The sequence below is a fragment of the Eschscholzia californica genome, unplaced genomic scaffold (assembly GCF_041429995.1).
Source record: "Eschscholzia californica isolate CP2 unplaced genomic scaffold, dmEscCali1.0.p SCAF_2, whole genome shotgun sequence".
In the NCBI taxonomy this organism is placed as follows: domain Eukaryota; kingdom Viridiplantae; phylum Streptophyta; class Magnoliopsida; order Ranunculales; family Papaveraceae; genus Eschscholzia; species Eschscholzia californica.
Window position 1 is genome coordinate 44419429 of NW_028238309.1, and position 17536 is coordinate 44436964.

General features: G+C 34.6%; 2 protein-coding genes across 5 annotated transcripts; one reads left to right on the top strand and one right to left on the bottom strand.

The window, feature by feature from the left end:
- Positions 1-9754: 9754 nt before the first annotated feature.
- LOC147558226 (uncharacterized) lies at positions 9755-11334 on the top strand. 2 transcript variants are annotated; one of them, XM_086659785.1, is made up of 3 exons: positions 9755-10060; positions 10202-10331; positions 10474-11334. In XM_086659785.1, exons 1-3 carry the CDS (start codon positions 9925-9927, stop codon positions 11144-11146), a joined length of 939 nt encoding a protein of 312 aa, XP_086515911.1. In that variant the 5' UTR covers positions 9755-9924; the 3' UTR covers positions 11147-11334. The 2 variants fall into 2 exon arrangements, with proteins under 2 accessions (XP_086515911.1, XP_086515912.1); XM_086659786.1 differs by having other exon boundaries at positions 9817-10027.
- SVR1 (pseudouridine synthase family protein) lies at positions 10342-17529 on the bottom strand. 3 transcript variants are annotated; one of them, XR_015234311.1, is made up of 12 exons: positions 16869-17330; positions 15466-16782; positions 15220-15299; positions 14982-15082; positions 14773-14845; positions 14538-14631; positions 14397-14445; positions 14077-14227; positions 13192-13248; positions 13039-13094; positions 12633-12829; positions 10342-10601 (listed from the first exon to the last, which is right to left on the bottom strand). XR_015234311.1 is itself a non-coding variant. In XM_086659784.1 (10 exons), the coding sequence occupies exons 1-10, from the start codon at positions 15965-15967 to the stop codon at positions 12769-12771; spliced, it is 1224 nt and encodes a 407-aa protein (XP_086515910.1). In that variant the 5' UTR covers positions 15968-17523; the 3' UTR covers positions 12462-12768. The 3 variants fall into 3 exon arrangements, 1 of the variants encoding a protein (XP_086515910.1); XR_015234310.1 differs by having other exon boundaries at positions 15466-17529; XM_086659784.1 differs by lacking the exon at positions 10342-10601 and having other exon boundaries at positions 12462-12829; positions 15466-17523.
- Positions 17530-17536: the final 7 nt, after the last annotated feature.

A 17536-nucleotide genomic window follows, 5' to 3' on the forward strand; every position in this document is an offset into this window, starting at 1 on the left:
AGCGATGTTTGCTTACCAATGTTACAAACAGAGTCTTCATGCACATCTAGAGGAATACGAAAAGTTGAATGAGTTGTTCTCCCTCCAACCAATAGTAATGAGGCAATACCAGATGAAGCGACAGTAATAACAATATTGCCATTTTTTCGACATGTTGCTGCAATTGTATTGTATAAAAAAGTTTTTCCTGGTCCAGCACCACCGTTGAGAAAAAATAGTAATCCTTCATTGTTACTTACAGATTGAATAATAGACTCAAAAGCGTGTCTTTGTTCACTATTGAGAAGATTAACTTTTGAAGTCAATTCAATTTCATTAATTGATGTTTGTAGTTGCATTAGCTCCCACATAAAATGATTGCCTGAAATTCGATGTCATTGTAGATGCGGTTGAGGCATAGATGGGAAATCGTCTTTTAGAGTCTTACCATACTCTAATAGGATTTCGTTAAGGAGGTGTAATCCGAAATCTCGTATTTGAGAGTTTGTCCGTTCTGTAATACCTCGTGTAGTACGAAGTTGATGTGCAAGATCATCACAAATGTTAAGTGCAAACCTATCCCATAAAGAAGATGGATTTAGCGGGGTACATTCTAACAAAATGATAGAAAACAGTCTCCGTAATTGATAACCTGTATTAATAAAACTCCTTTGCCAAACTAAATATATTAGTATTAGGGCAGGGGCGAGCCCACATAGGGGCCCATGGGGGCACATGCCCCCACAGGCCCAAATGTAAGCTCTTTTAATTTTTAATGGTGCCTTTAGTCTACCCCAGTAAGTATCCAAATTAATCCTAACCAGTCCATTATTAACACAGCCCACCTATTCAATAACCCAACCCAATTAATAAATGCCAATCCATTCATTAATGACTGCCCATTTTATGTACAACTCAATTAATTACCGTCTAAGTAACACACCAAGTCACCATCTACTTTTTGGTTCTATAAAAACAAAAAAAACCCTAATTCACCACAGTAACCAATAAAGTTACTTTAAATTCTTAATTATTTATGTTTAATTCAAAATTAACTTCTCTTACCACCTCCATACACTTGTTCCAACTCTAATCAGTGGCGAAGCCAGAAACTTTTATGAGTGGGGGCACCTCTTTGTTATAGGTAATGAAAGAATTCCACTGTACACGATCAAGCTAGAAGCGAAAAGCAAATTCTTAACAAAATTTTATTTATAGTTTAGATATTTCGTGGTAATTTTGATGTATAACAATCAATCTCTAATTTTCTCAATATCAGGGGCGTGGGTGAGGAGGTGCCAGAGGTGCGACCGCACCGGGCCTCCTCACCCCTAGGGGCCCCTATTTGGTAATGATAAAGCTATGAGACGTCATATATTAAAGAATGTTGTACTAAAACAAGTTACAAGCGTGGTCAACCTGGTAGGAAGTGCGTTGAAAGCACGTAACACCCGGGTTCAAATCCCTCCGCCCACTTATATTGTTTAACTTTTTCTCATATTTTATCCTTGCACACTCCATGCTGTTGGGCCAGGTACTAGACTAACTTAGTGTATAGGCAACTCTTCCACATCAAAGCTACTATAACAATGGATAGACATCCAATTTCAACAAAAAAAAAAAATTTGATAGACAATTATTGCACCCAAATTTTTCTTGATATCTTATAGATTTATTATTTTTCTTTTTGAAATATATATTTATATATATTTTTTTGTTTCTTTGTTTATTTGTAACTTTTTGAATCCCATATTTATCTTTTTTTCAATTAAACTATTCCGACTGTCCATTGTAGTAGTCTAGCAAGAAATTGTATTTTTGATACATTATTGCGTTATAAATTTTCGAAGTTTTTTAAAAACAAATTAGTTATAAAAATAATATGTTTATGCATAAATTCTTGCATAATACCTTTTTGTATAATGTCGTTAAACATATTATGGTCAAACTCAAAATTTAAATGTCATTTGTTTCTATTTTTTTTCATACTTATTATTTTGTTAAGGGCCCCGATCAAAATTTCGCACCGGGCCCCCAAAATCTCAGCCACGCCACTGCTCAATATGGATCAAGGATCTTTCCTCCAACTAGATTCCCAAAATATACTGAAATAAAAAACAAAGGAGGGGATGAAGAGATAATGGTGAAGATTAAGCAGAACGATGCTAGATGATGAAGAGGAAGTGATCGTAATTGAAGAAAATATGAAGATTAAGTTTTCTTTCTAATAACATGTTTACTAGAGCAAAAGTCTAAAAAAGATCATTTTGAAATTCAAAATACAAGTCACCAAAAAATCAGACAAAATCATAATTAAGGGGGACGTTTAGAAATTTCATCATCTCTACGAGGTCATTTTATTTAGTTGGTCACTTTGAGGAGGTCAAAATTGAGTTATTCAATTAATAAGAACCAATTTTAAGCCAAGCATGACCTTTATAATGTATTTTTAATAAGTAGTCATCTTAAACCAAAGAATAATTTCAACTATAGTACATATTTTAGAAAAAAAAGTGTAAGTAGTAGAAATTTTCTAGAAAAAAAGAATGTTGTGTGTTGGACTCGATCCCTTGACCTCAAGGTTGAAACATAATCGCTTCACCAACTAAGCTAGGGAAGAACTAAGTTTGAAAAACGGAAATATTGTATATATATATATAAATATATATATATATATATATATATATGTATATAATATAGCGACAAATGCGCATAACATTAACGAGCCACGTTAGGGTCGTGGGGGCCTGCGCCCCCACGGGCCCCTATGTGGGCTCGCCCCTGACTCTAATCCCAACTGAATAGGAAACAAACAAAATAAAAATATTATACTAAATTTTAGTAGTCTACGCAATATTTTTTTCGAAGTCGTCACACTCTCATCTTTTTCTTAGTTGTGACATCAAAATAACACAAAATATGATTTTTCTTTTTCTAGTCTCATCTTATTTAACATAATTAAAGGTACGCGACATATTGAACAGAAATATTTTCTTTAAATTCTTCATAAACTAAGAGATATTTTCTTAAATTCTTCATAAACTAGTTATACTATATACGAGGTCCCAAAACTGTGATGGGGAGATATTTTAAGCGAAAAGCAACGGATTAATTTGTTATTTTTTCCACTTAAATGTGCCCCCACAACAAAAAAATCCTGGCCTCGCCACTGTATTAGGGCATAAAGTATGGTATCTTTCGATTTGAACCATACCTTAGTGTAAGTGCACAAAGTTTTATCGAAATCTCAGGTAGCTTGTAGCTTTAAACCAGTTATTCCTTGTGGTAAAACCGGTAATACCACACACACAATACATTTGTTCTTTTGCTCCACACTTTTCTCGCTTAGCACTTATATGGCCATGTTTAAACCAGTTATTCCTTGGGGTAAAACCGGTAACACCACACACACAATACATTTGTTCTTTTGCTCCACACTTTTCTCGCTTAGAACTTATATGGCCATGTACTTCTTGGTTTCATGAACTATCCTTAGATAAACTCTAAATCTAATGAGAGGCGGCACCACCTCTAAGTTCACATAGTTGAAGTTCTTCCAGTATCTTTGCTACTTTAGAGATACTTGTCCTTGACTGAACTTCATTAAGAGTTTTAAACTCAACCTCAAATCGTAACAACCAACACTTATCATCCTAGATAGGGTTAGATATAAAATTTAAGTGTTGAAACTAGCCACTTATCAATGACTTGTTGTTACCCATTGAACCTAAGACTAGTCATTTCCTAGTGTTAGGTTGGGTTGCCGTCAATGGTGACTTTTATGTGAAGAGTTTCAACCCCCTCTCTCTAGATGTTAAAGTTTAAGCATATTTCTCGTCAGAGATTTGATAAATGATGTTTACATTTTGCAAATGTAACACTATTAATTCCATCTTGAATTATGTATTTCACATTGACGTCTACATTTTTATTTGATTTACCATATATACATATTCAAGTGACTTGTCACTATTATAAACTTTTCTCAAAAAATTTCTCATATTTTCAAATTGATATTGGATTCCAAAATAAAAAAAAAACTAATTATATTCAACAAATTTTGAATATATTATTTTTTTTTTTCAAAATCTCGTTTAGAATCGAAAAATATTGATCTTCTTTTAACATGTAACAACAATCCTCTTGATATTAGATTGGCCACTCTAATGTCAAGATTGTTACCAATTTGTTGATAATGATTTTCTAAATCTCATAAAAATCATAATCTCAATATATGAATATATTATCTCTTTCAAGTATCTCATGAAAATGAATTACCCCCACAATTTTGAATTTATAAGTTAGTATATATGTAATCCTCCTTGATTAACAAATATATTAACCCCCACTATTTCAAGTTTTGTGTCAAACATTAGAGATTAGACACCCTCACTATTTTAGTTTCGTGTTGAATAATAAGAGAACAACACAAATAAACCCAATTTATAACTTAACTTATGAAAATGAATTACCCCCACAATTTTGAATTTATTATCTCTTTCAAGTATCTCATGAAAATGAATTACCCCCACAATTTTGAATTTATTATCTCTTTCAAGTATCTCATGAAAATGAATTACCCCCACAATTTTGAATTTATAAGTTAGTATATATGTAATCCTCCTTGATTAACAAATATATTAACCCCCACTATTTCAAGTTTTGTGTCAAACATTAGAGATTAGACACCCTCACTATTTTAGTTTCGTGTTGAATAATAAGAGAACAACACAAATAAACCCAATTTATAACTTAACTTATGTAGAATCATTGAGAGTTTGAGAATTCACTAAAATCAATTCTCAAATACTCACATTCCTTGGTTCATTTTACACTAGATTCCAAATCTAACTATTTGACATTGGGTATTATATTTTAAATATCCCAAGATAATTAGGTGCACAACATTGTAAAGTTGATGGAAGATTTTCAATCTAATGATCTTCACAATGATTGAGTCAAGTTTATGCAGGAACATGCTTCACACTATGTAGTATTACATGTGACTAAAATTTACTCGTAGACATATGTTGACATGCCTCTTATAACAATTACAAATATATCAAACATAAGATACGTTTGCTCTTGCACCTAAATCTATGTCAAAGAGATTATAATCTATTTTCCATTGATACACTATAACTCCAAATATTAATCAGTAGTACTCTAACACATATAGTGCATAGCCAAAACATTGATTAATCGAAATACACCCGCACCTAATTTTATGCAACTTATAAAATGTCAGTAACATATGATGTTGATTAATTGGTTCATGGATTTTATGTACCATAATCTCAAAAACATTACCATATAAAATAACGAATAAGTGTTGAGATTCATGATATACGAATGACTTAACCGGGCATTCTATAACACAATGTATGTAGATTGTCCAAGTGGGGGATTGTTGGAATTTTGGACAAGTTATTAAATAATCTATTTTATAAAATCAAAAATTAATTTTTATAATATTTGAATTTGAAATTTATGTCTAATAGTTTTATCTTTTGATAAATTATATGGAGAGATATCTCTTGTTGTGAAAAGATTTTCTACTTGAAAAATGTCTCTTTGTTTTCTATAAATAAAGTTTTCTCTAAACAAACTAGAAGTTGATGAAACAATATGTAGAAACAATATCGAAAAACCTTTGCCATCCTCATTATGTTCTAATGCTCCTTAAGTGAAATCTCCACAAGTTATTTGGTGTAGTTTCACAAAGGCTTGTCATATCTTGGAAAGCAATTTGCCTTGTAACCTTCAATTAATCTCGAGTGAGAGGGGGCAAATAATGCTTTAAGGAAAGTGTACCTAGTACACGTTTCAAGCCTCTTATCTCCATCCCTTTTCTTTTCATCTTCTTTGTGTATTCGAAGACAATTTTTTCTAACAGCTAATCTTGTGATAGGCAATCATTTGGTTGCCTTTACCTCTTCCACCATGACATCAACACAACCACCTCACGAAGCACCACCTTTTTTTTCCACGATCTACCAATACTCGTTCTCCCACTCAGCCAAAGTGTTATTCGCACCCAGGAGAGAAGATTGACGTTAGTCAATCCCCTTTGTCCCCAAACACCTACTGACGCCATGGTCAGAGTGGGTATAAATAATTGGTTTTGTCAACCTATATTTGTTATCTTCTTCTCCCTTATCCATCCAAAATCTAGATTTCCAATCTTCTTTCATCCATGTCCATAGATCTCCCTGACCACATCGTAATCCTCCGACACTGACGAACGTCGCTAGATCGTCACCTGACCACCACTGACATCATCCTCCTCTTTGTTGGTTTAGATCATCTTAAAAGTAGAAAAAACCATGGATGAAAAAGGAAGATCCAAAATTTGGGTATACATATATATGTAGTGAGACTTTCATACCGATTTCTAAGCACGGATTAGTCGACAAAAAAGTATATAAGCCTTTGATGACCCATTTACTCAATTTAAATTGAGTTTTGTTCATCCATATGACCCATTTACTCGATTTAAATGAAGTTATGTGCATCAATTTCATTTCAAAATAAGCTAGGTTTGTTCGAATTGGACCAGTCCAATTTATGTTACAACGACACGGATCGAGCCTCCGAAACCTAATACCTGTCTGATTCGTATGCTCTTTGAATAGTCGATCCAATGGTTTTATTTATTGTGAACCATAAAAGGTTTCCTTTTCCCCTATTTTTGATATATCTTTGATTTAAATGAAAGTCTATTTCTTCACCATTTTCTTTAGATCCTTGGGACTTTGGAGGTCCCATTGGGAGGATGCGTGGCGTGTCGAAGTATAGGTTACATTCCCGTTTTTTCAATGAGGGCTCCTCTCACTGTAGCGAAGAGAAAATGCGTCACCCGAATATTTCAAATGTCAATGTAGATTCAAGTGAGGGGCAAAGAGTTATATTGATGTTAGTAAGCATTTTGTGACTGAAGATATGTTCGAATCTCGAGGCAAGTCAGAGCTTAGAAAAAGTGGCAATAAACTAGTATTACAACTAATTTTTGAAAGAAGTGATTAGTACCGGCACACATGAGAAATGATTTGGTTCCAAAACCAAATCCACACTGGAAGAAGAAAAAGGAAAAGTAGCACAAAAAAGTGCAATGGTCCCTTCCATCTCAAAGGAATACCAAGGGAAAGTGATACGTGGAAGGTGGTAGTTGTGTTTGGAATATATAACCACGAGTTAATAGAAACTCTTCTTGGTCATGCAGATTTTAATAAGTTGAGTTGTGAAGAGAAAGATGTAGTTCAAGTAGTTTCAACCAACCGATGGAAGAATTTGTGCACAATATCATAACCAAACACGCCCAAGACTTTCTCGATCGAGAGGGTGGAGCTTGTCTTCTTCAGAATACGGCTAAGCACATCCATGCCAATTAGGACAGACCCATCAGTAAATACTTTAGGCCAGTGATATTTATAAAGGAGTAGTGGCTTTTTGCAAAGCAAATTATTTTTGGATTTTGATCCTTATCTCCACACAAAATTTAGTATTTACAGATCACGTTAGGTACTAAAACAAAAGAAATGAAGAGACCAAACTGAAAATGTTTTTTCTCATTCATCTTCAAACTTCACCACCAATACGGCAATACCCTAGAAGCACCACCCCCAACAATCACCAACCGGCCACCACAAACACCACCGAAGATAAATCACTACGGAAGAGGTTCATTTTCTTTATGTTTCAAATGAGGATGTTGATATTCATGAAGCAACTTCATTGGAAGAGGTTGATAGTGAAGAAACTTCACTAATGGAGGAGGTTTACTTCCATGATTCTAACTACCAAGAATCCTTTGACCCAAGTAACAAAATTTTTTAGCGAAGATATGTTTCTAAATGTAAGACAAACACCACCGAAGATAAATCACTATGGAAGAGGTTCATTTTCTTCATTTTTCAAACGAGGATGTTGATATTCATGAAGCAGCTTTATTGGAAGAGGTTGATATATAGGAAAGAAACTTCACTAATGGAGGAGGTTTACATTCATGAGTCTAACTACCAAGAATCCTTTGACCCGAGATACAAAAATTTTGAGCGAAGATATGTTTCTAAATGTAAGATAAACTTTATATTGTTATTTTGAAGAAGAAAAAATTCATTAGTCAAAATCGTTTTCTGTGTTGTTATCACAAACATAGAATTTCGGCAAACATGTTTTTGACGATGAAGTGTTTCGGCTACTTCTTTTATCCTAAATTTTAGATCAATAATGTATTTTTTCACAAAAGTTTTTGGTGATAGCACCGTTTTCTTTTTGCGAATATTTACACCAGAAGATCTTAAATTTTGGAAGAGAATATGAACTCATATGTGTATAACCTACAAATTCTTGCACTTACAAGACGTCTAAAAATGGAAGGATTGCTTGATGTTGGTTTAGAAAGAAGTAAAAAACTCGATCACAAACGACAAACGTAAACAATATACGGCAAAAAAGTAAACAATATCCAGCAATACGGACCGAAATTTTTCATCTTATACAATATTTATCGACAATAAAATATCTTCTTCTTTAGTCGATTTATCTTTTTTTTTAATTGTTCAGCGTGTGCCTCGAACCCTACTTTAGTCGATTTTATCATCCACTGCACGGGATAAAGTCCATATATTGAAAAACTCCTAGCCAAAACTAGCAAATTCTAACTATATAGAAACCTTAATTTCAGTACTATTGAATGACACAAATTTTCTCGAGAGAAACAAACAAAAAAACCTATATGAAATCATCATGATCATCTTCGAAATCCACAGTGACAACCATAAACCTATATCTATAACTCAATGAATGATACAATGTTTCTTAGATTTTATAGGCTTTAAGATGTTTTAGGATTTTGGGAGTAGGCAGGTTATTTTGTGATGAATAAAAAGTGAAGTCATCAACGGTAAACCGATTATACTTTAGGATGTGTTTTAACATACTTTTTTAGTATAAAAAAGAATGCTCTCTAAATAACTAGCTTCGTACGAAGCTCTATAAATACCAGCGGCCATACTTTACTTGGTCAGAGTGATAAACCATGAGAGATAAATATACATAGTTTTGATAATGTCCCGTCTTCGTAACTAGAGTTTGTCATTTCCATGGCACAAATAAAGGATTAATAGTGATGGAACCACATAATATGTGGGCAGATTTGGTAGGTAATCCATAACCAATGGCACAAATCAAGAGGAAGTTGGCTTATCAATCTCACCCATGAGCTGGGTCTGGGTGAGTTTTTAACTTGTTCTATTATTGATGAAAATGGTTTAATAATAAAGAAAATTAGAACGGAGATGGCTATAATTGAGAGAGAAAAAGTGTCAAATTATTGATGGAAAAGGTGTTTAATTATAAGAAAAAACAGAGTATAGAGAAAGAGAGGAATGGTACTGTATTTGCTTGTACCAGACTTGACACTGGATAAAAGTATATTCGACCATGTGATTAAAAAATTAGCAAGAGAGTACCTCTATCTATTAGTTAATCGAATTAATGAATTAATTAATATGGTTATAACTTTTAGCATTAATTATTTCTTCATTGTTAAATTGGATCTTCTGCCTAATTTTTGTTTGGATTTTCGAATTCATATGTAGATGAATTTGACAAAATAGAATAGGAACATCACTACTAGTATGCTTGGAAAATGGAAATACAGAGTGTATGATAGAGATTAGAATTGACAAGTTTCTTTTACCTAAAAAAAGTATCAACAAAAAAATGTTAAAAAAAGCTCTAGGAGGCCTCTCCTTTGACTTCTTTCTACCCCATCCCCCTTCTCAGTAAATCAAGTCCTTCTATTTCATGGCGGCTTATGTCTCTAGAAAACATGTATGAGACAGCTGCCCCCATTATCACTAGAGAGGAATATTTGCATTCTCAAAAGGGACTAAAAGAACTCCACAGAAGGAAACCAAAACTATCAAGAGAGAGAGAGAGATGGGGAGAGCTCCTTGTTGTGATAAGGCAAATGTTAAAAGAGGGCCATGGTCACCAGATGAAGATATGAAGCTCAAGGAGTTCATAAAGAAACATGGGACTGGTGGGAATTGGATTGCTCTACCACAAAAAGCTGGTATAAGTTATAATCTTCTAAAAAAAAGACCGTTTTCTCATGCAAATCAATATATTGTTGTTCAATCTCTGCTTCTTGTGTGTCTCCTCTTACAAGCTTTTTCGAGTGATTTTGTGCTTTTATGTACTCTGGTGTTTGTAGGTCTGAAAAGATGCGGTAAGAGTTGCAGACTGAGATGGCTAAACTATCTCAGACCCAATATTAAACATGGCGAATTCTCTGATCATGAAGATAGGATTATTTGCTCTCTCTTTGCTAGCATTGGAACCAAGTATGACCAATTTCTTTTTAATCTTGATCCTTTTTGCATCCATGAAATGTTCAAAAGAACGGAAAAACTAGATATATGGAGAGAATTATGTAATTGTTTCTTCTTATGGGAACTTATAATACAAATCTCTCTTCATTTGCAGGTGGTCAATAATAGCTGCACAATTACCAGGACGGACCGACAATGATATCAAGAACTACTGGAACACCAAGCTCAAGAAGAAACTCATGTCATCATCAACAATGCCAATTCCTTCTTCTCATCATCAAACTGCATCATCATCACCACAATCAACATATTACTACACAGATCCAATCAAACCCAATTTAGTAGTCCCTTCAAATCTTTTAAACGACAATATTAGCAAACCAACCACTACCGAGACCATGATTACTTCTCCTCTGAATGTTATTCAAGAAAGAATAACAGATCTTACCCACCATTACACTCCTCAAATGCTTGGAAATGATCATACTAGTTGCAGTAACTCTCCAGATGGGAGTTCTACAAATCAGTTCATTTTTAATGGTGATCATCATCATCAACAAATGGGTAACTACTTCAACAGTGAACCAGTTCATGAAGACCATCGTCAAGAATTAAGATTTGGGGATGATAATCACAGACTTAATTCAAATCATAATCATCAATGGAGTTCTCATGATCATGAACATCACAATGGGTTGTGGGAAGAAATCAACACTCCAAATACTTCATCATATCTTCATCATTATACTCTTGAGGAAATTAAACAACTTATTACTAGTAATAGTAGTAACAGTGACACAAGTGATGACTTCCTCTTGTACTATTAAACACTGACTTGTAAAGTAAATTAGAAGATGAAGAGGTCAAGTCTCATGATCATTCAGATTAGACATCCCATTTTTTTGGAGTTCTAATCTAAACTTTGATCAACTACTTCTCTCAGTACTTAGGTAAGTAAAGTTTCTCTATTGTGCTGCATTTCTTTTTGGTGAATGATAGATGCAATCTTTTTAAAGCTTTTACAGGAATGATTTCTGCACAGACAACCAATTCATAACCCCTTACATGAGAGATGTGTCATGGGTTTTAGCAGAAACCCAGATATGAAAAATACCTATATACCTCATGTCCTCATGTGAGAAGTTTGTAAGTACAAAATTTCTAACGACCAAAAGGATCTAGTAAAGAACATAAGTCATTCAAACTAAGGAACCACATATTAGCATAGCTATATCATTACCCAAATTATTTTATTTTGTATTTGTTATTATTTTAATTTATTTATTAAATTTGTAATGTGACTAGGTCAAGATAATGGCTGGAAGATTTTGGATTATCTTGCAATTTGATGAGTTTAAAATGTGACTTACTGCTAAAAATCTATCCCAAAGTCATCTTAATTATAGACCACTCACTTCAATATTAAAATCCTAAATATGTTGTTAACTTCTAAACAAACATATTGTTATTCAATCCGTCCGCTATCTAATACGACAAAAACATGATTAGTTAATTTATCAAATGGAGTATATAATATAACTTGGGTGTAAGAAGTGATAATGGGTTTAATACGAATAGTTGATAATCTAATCCCACCACTAGGCTTCTAGGGTTTCAATTCAATTGAAAAAAGAAAATCTACTTTTTGACAATCACCTCCAATAATGAATTTGAAAAAAGAGAAGTCATCTCAAATAACACTAAACCTCATTGGAGCAGCATATCTAGGACTCAAAAATTCATGAATTTTGGGAATTTGATGTCCTGGAGGATTTTGTAGTTACAAAAGTATTAATAGTCAAACTTACTATTTGCATTTCTTGTGACATTGATAAAATATCAAATGAGATAGGTTAACGAAAGGATAATGATGCACTAATCGTGAGTATGAAGATAAACTATTATCGCTTATCGGCCATTAAAAAGTCTTGCAGACTAATTTGATAATGAGTAGCGTTCAAAGACCACCACCAATTTAGACTTATGGACAATGATGACAAAGACAGCCTCTAGTAGGAAATATAGTAACCCTAATCTTAGATTAATAAATAATTCGAGTAGCAATTGTACAAAATAATTTATTTCATCTAAAATTTAATTATGAAACGCTTACATAAACATAATAGTAGAGTAATTTTCATATTAGAAAACAAAAATATGATTTATATAATTAAGTTTGTCTTGTTTGACAATAGAACATTTGTAATCTTCTTGTGTTACTGAAAACTATGTTACACCGTATAAAAAAAGATAGAACGATGGAGTTTATAACAATATGACCCAACTGAAGATGACCAAATACAGATAAGTTACCTAACAGCAGTCTCTCCGAGATCCCAAATGAAAATTTTGAAGCTGTAGGTGATGAATGTTGAATCGAGGTCACAGTCGAAAGTCAAAACGTAGAACTGAAACTCCTGACATCTTTAAAGCTGCAGCCTGCAGTTGTTTAGTTCCCACCACCCAACGATTTGAGATCCCCTGGTTTTAGTTCAATATGTTTCCCAAGTCTGAAACAACAAGACAATCAGAAGTCTTTGAATCATCAAGTAAAGAAGAGTAAATGATAAACTTCTACTGCCTCGTACACGTCTAGACAAATAGTGTGATTTTGAAATTTATGCATAGGAATTATATATAACATCTATGTTTCTCAGTATATAAGTGAATGTACTTATCCGCATACAATGTTATTACAGAATTGTAGTACAATGATTACCCAAGATCAGAGGGGAGCCTGAAACCACCTATGCGCATACGCTTTAGAGAATAGATCTGAAACAAAGTGAAGTAGAATTAGTTAACATTTCAAGAACTAAATAAACTCAAAGCAAGAATATTATCTCATGTATAAACACTAACAGAAATTGACCTCAAGTCCGGCATTTTTCACAAGTTCCCGAACTTCATGGTTTCTTCCCTCATGAACCTGTACAGCAACAAGGTATCCAGTTCTCTCAAATTGTATCTTTAAGTTCCAAGAAAGGATAAAGAATCATCGCGTCCAAAAGAGTTAACCAGGTCTCAAAGATGACAGCATTAACATGTTAAAATGTAATTGAGAATTTGACATCCAACCGCGGGAATATGAAAGGCAATCAGCTTATCAAACTTATGATTAAGGAATCAACAGAAGGAAAAAAAAAATGCAAATATTGAGGTCGCTGTGAGGAGGTTTTCTGCCATAAGATATTGACACTTGGAGTAATAAAATGAGTTTGATAGACAATTTGGTCACCGAGTATGACAGACTCATTTTGCGCTTAAAAAAAATATATATCATGGTATAAGGGAACGATTTCTGTCCACATGCATTATCATCCAGATGATGTTAACTATACCATAGGAAAATATGCACCCTATAACTAGTTAAGATATAAATTGAACTTCAACATTAGAGTACCCAGTTCAAGTTTCAAGTGAGTCGTGCAGTCTTGCTTTATTTTTGTTTTCTTTACCAAGTTTACTTAACAGAGAAATTCATAGGATTTGTCCAATATTGATTAATAAGATTGCTTCTTCAATTCCATCTCAATGTCTTATTGGGAAATTGAGAATTGGAATATTTCGATAAACCTGCCGACACCAATACCAGGAAGTACACTTCTAACATCATATATCTAGAGTAGATTCACAGAAAATGACTTCATCTATGAGACGGCTAACGTGAACAGAAAAAAATCAAACTTAATCCAAGAACAAGGAAAAGAGCAAATGGAAAAAAAGGATGATGTTGAAGGATCTGAAGATTATTTACCACTATGCGAAGCCGCGACCTTGATATGCCTGGTTGTTGCGGTAGCAACTCCACAGAATCTGGTTTACAGTGAACACCTTCGATACGCGTGCCTTCGGAGATGGCTACCATGTGCCGTTTATTAACAACACCCTCTACGGCTGCAATATATCTATAAATGTAAAATATAATTGTTTTTACTTCTTAGTCCACAGTCAACCACAGAAAAGGGATTATCCTAAGAAAATAGTAGAAGCACCTTTTTGACACAGGTCATGCAGAACTCATGAACATAAAGATTACAAACAATGAGGAGTGAGATAAGATTTTTGAAGCCTTACTCTTTCGTTAAGTTAGAAGAAGGATGTGAAACCTTTTGAGCAAAGTCTCCTGAAAAGTACAAAGTTCTGTAATTGGCATCAGCACCTTCATTACATAAAGGATTTCACATTAAAGAACACCATTCAGAAAGCTATAACTACCGTCATTAGTAATAATAATAAGCCCTGTTGTGGCAACATCAAGTCGACCAACAGTGAATAGTCGTGGTTTTGGTACTCCTGAATTTCGTTTATCCTGAAAAAGTAACCAACTATTTATACTTTTTGTACACACATTAAGGAATTATTAAATGCAATCTCAAGGTTCTCCTTTAACCAATACATTTTGTGATACTTAACAAAATAAATAAAAGGTTAAAGCCATATCGGCACATACCCAAGTGTTCATATAATCATCAACAAGTGACAAGACAGATTTGGATTCCTTTTCCCCACTGGAGCAAATATACCTATCATATTTAACATAATTAAGATTTGATCGAAACAAAGCTCTGAGAAGACTGGCAAGTAAATAGTAACATTGCAAGAGAATACACGGTAAGAATCAAGTAGATATACTATATTGTGAAAAGAATTATAACCAACCCTTTTGGCTTGTTCAGAGCTAAATACACCTTTGGAGGGAGTTTCTTCGAAATCCGCCTTCCATTAACATATATTGAATCTCTGGCAAGATCTACTTTCGTCTACAATCAGGGCAAGGAAAATTAAAATTCCAATTTGGCCACTACCAGTAGAAAAATGATTTCTTTCACTTCTAAATTTCACATAACTCTTTACATAAAGTAAAAAAAAAAACTAACAAAACTAGGGCACGCCATACCTGAGGAGTATTACATATAGAACCATTAACAGTCACTTTTCCTTCGAAAATAAGCTCTTCACAACTTCTTCTAGATGCCACTGAGAAAAAATTACTTACTGAACTTAAAAACTCGTAAATTTTCAAAGCCATAATACAATTGAGTTTCAAATTTGGGTTTACCTTATCAGAAATCAGAGGTAAATCAAAACAAAACTTGCAGAAATTTCATTTGGTTCAATTTTCAACTAGGGTTTAACAAATTACCTCCAGCAGCAGCAAGAACCTTGCTTATCCGTTGAGGAGGGTCTCTAAAATTCTCATTATAAAACCTCCTAGCTGCCTTGGAAAACTTGGGTTCTGATGTCAAAATTGCTTTAGTAGGAGTACTTTTTTTCTTCTTCTTAGTTGTCGTCGATGTAGTTTTTGAGTTCGCCATTTCATGAAGAAGACTAACCGGAGGAGTTGATTGGAGTTGAAGTTTACCATCTTCACCACGAACAATCCACGGTATGACAAATGGAGCTGATGAAGATTGGGTATTTGATAATTTTGCTTCTTCTTTTTCTGAGGATGGTTTAGATTTTAGGGTATCAGAACCGAAGGAGATGTTGAATTCGGTGGTGGAGGAAGATGAAACAGCAGACCTAATGAAGGGGAAATTTCGAACGTTTCTGTAACTAAGATTAGGTTTTCTAAAGAAAGTCGAAGAGATATGTAATGATGAAGAGAATGCCATTGATGCAGCTGCTACTGCTGCTACCGCCATTGAGACGTTCCCTTTGATCTTCTTTGAGCCTTCACTGTTCGAGTGCTATTTCGCTTCTTCTTCAGCTGGTAAGGAAAGAGTATCCGCGAACTGAAACTGTTATCATTTGGAATTTTGGATGATAAACAGAATTACAGAAAGAAGGTGCGTGTATAGGCGCCCTTCCATTTTACTGTTGGGCCTCCCTCACTCTTGGGCCGTAACCGTGCTGGGCTTTAAGATCATGGACTGACACCAGTCCAAAGTCCTCGAACTGTTGTAACCCGTAGATCTTAGACTGCTCAGTCCGAAGCCCACGGAGAGTACCAAGAGAGGGATGATGGACTAAGAGGAAAAGAACGAGGCGCCTTAAAAGTACCCATAAAAATTACTTTCTTCATAAACACCCAAATTCTATGGTAACAAATCTCTTGCACCTTCCTTTTTTAGAAAGTTTATAGGGAAGCCCTAAAGCCCCCTCCATTACTTCTATATAGTAGCCAAATTTTGAAGTAGGTAGATCATAGGGTGTGCGATGGTCAGCCTAGCGGACCAGGCACCGACCCGTCCGAACTAAACCAAATAGTTTTTCGGTTGAACCCAAAAATGTTCTGTTCAGTTTGGTTGAAAATTCGACAAACCAAACAAGATATGCTATGAGCTTAGGTTTGACTAAGTCAAAAAGTCAATAAATTGATTAGAATGCAAGAGACGTCACCCTCGCCAAAGTCATCAAGGAAGTAGATCCGAAAGAACCTTGCCACTTGAGCCCTGGCATAGGAGGCCGGCTTGAGTTTTCTAGGCACTTTGAACCTTGCACTGGCTCAGAAGTAATCCTAGAAGAAAGACCAAGCCAACTTTCGTAAGAGCTCTACTCCGTGTATCAAATTTGTAAAGGAAGTTTGTGAAATTAGCTCGGCACCTTGAGTATCATTTTGCCTCGAGCCACAGGAAGTAGACCTGAGACAAGATTTACCTAACCTGAGCTCAACTTGCTCTAGATCCAAAAAGTGCTTGAACAAAGCTATGTGACGTGGAATGCCAAAAACCAACTATTTATACACGAACAATTAACTATGAAAAGATCTGTCTGTGGCGGAAGATAAGCAATCATCAGATATTATCTTCCAAGCGGTCGTCGAAATGTGGTTATCATCCAAGGCGATTTCTTACCGCCGCATCATCGACGCTAAGCATCACAATAAATCAGCCGAACTTATATAAGCATATCACGTTTGCCCTAGTAAAAATGAGAGAGGTCAAAATCTAAACTCGGACTTTGAATTCATTCCACTAAGCCGCAAGCATACTTTACTGACTTGAGTGCGAAAGTGTCTACTGTGTGTTTTAGCAGGCTTTGTTTCATCAATCAAACGATATCCCCATCAAGAAAATAACTGAGATAACAACTTTTCGACATCATCAGACTCCAACCCACCTTCGGTCTTGGTTTAAGGCGGACCAAGACTGAAGGTGTCGAGCTACTTTTTCTAGACCTCCCTCCGTTGTCCCGAGATAAAAGTAGGGCTCTTATTAAAGTTGGTTTGGATTTACCTTTATGCTTGCCTCTGGGCGCAGGGTTCAAGATGT

What these genes read in the sequence shown, in the direction of transcription:
- LOC147558226 (XM_086659785.1), top strand. Translation starts at nt 9,925, where the DNA reads ATGGGGAGAGCTCCTTGTTGTGATAAGGCAAATGTTAAAAGAGGGCCA. An exon ending in TGCTCTACCACAAAAAGCTG is followed by an intron (nt 10,061 to 10,201) that starts GTATAAGTTATA and finishes TGGTGTTTGTAG; the next exon opens with GTCTGAAAAGATGCGGTAAG. An exon ending in TTTGCTAGCATTGGAACCAA is followed by an intron (nt 10,332 to 10,473) that starts GTATGACCAATT and finishes CTTCATTTGCAG; the next exon opens with GTGGTCAATAATAGCTGCAC.
- SVR1 (XM_086659784.1), bottom strand. Translation starts at nt 15,967, where the DNA reads ATGGCGGTAGCAGCAGTAGCAGCTGCATCAATGGCATTCTCTTCATCA. An exon ending in TATTATTATTACTAATGACG is followed by an intron (nt 14,446 to 14,537) that starts GTAGTTATAGCT and finishes TGTACTTTTCAG; the next exon opens with GAGACTTTGCTCAAAAGGTT. An exon ending in GGTCGCGGCTTCGCATAGTG is followed by an intron (nt 13,249 to 14,076) that starts GTAAATAATCTT and finishes GTTGCTGTACAG; the next exon opens with GTTCATGAGGGAAGAAACCA.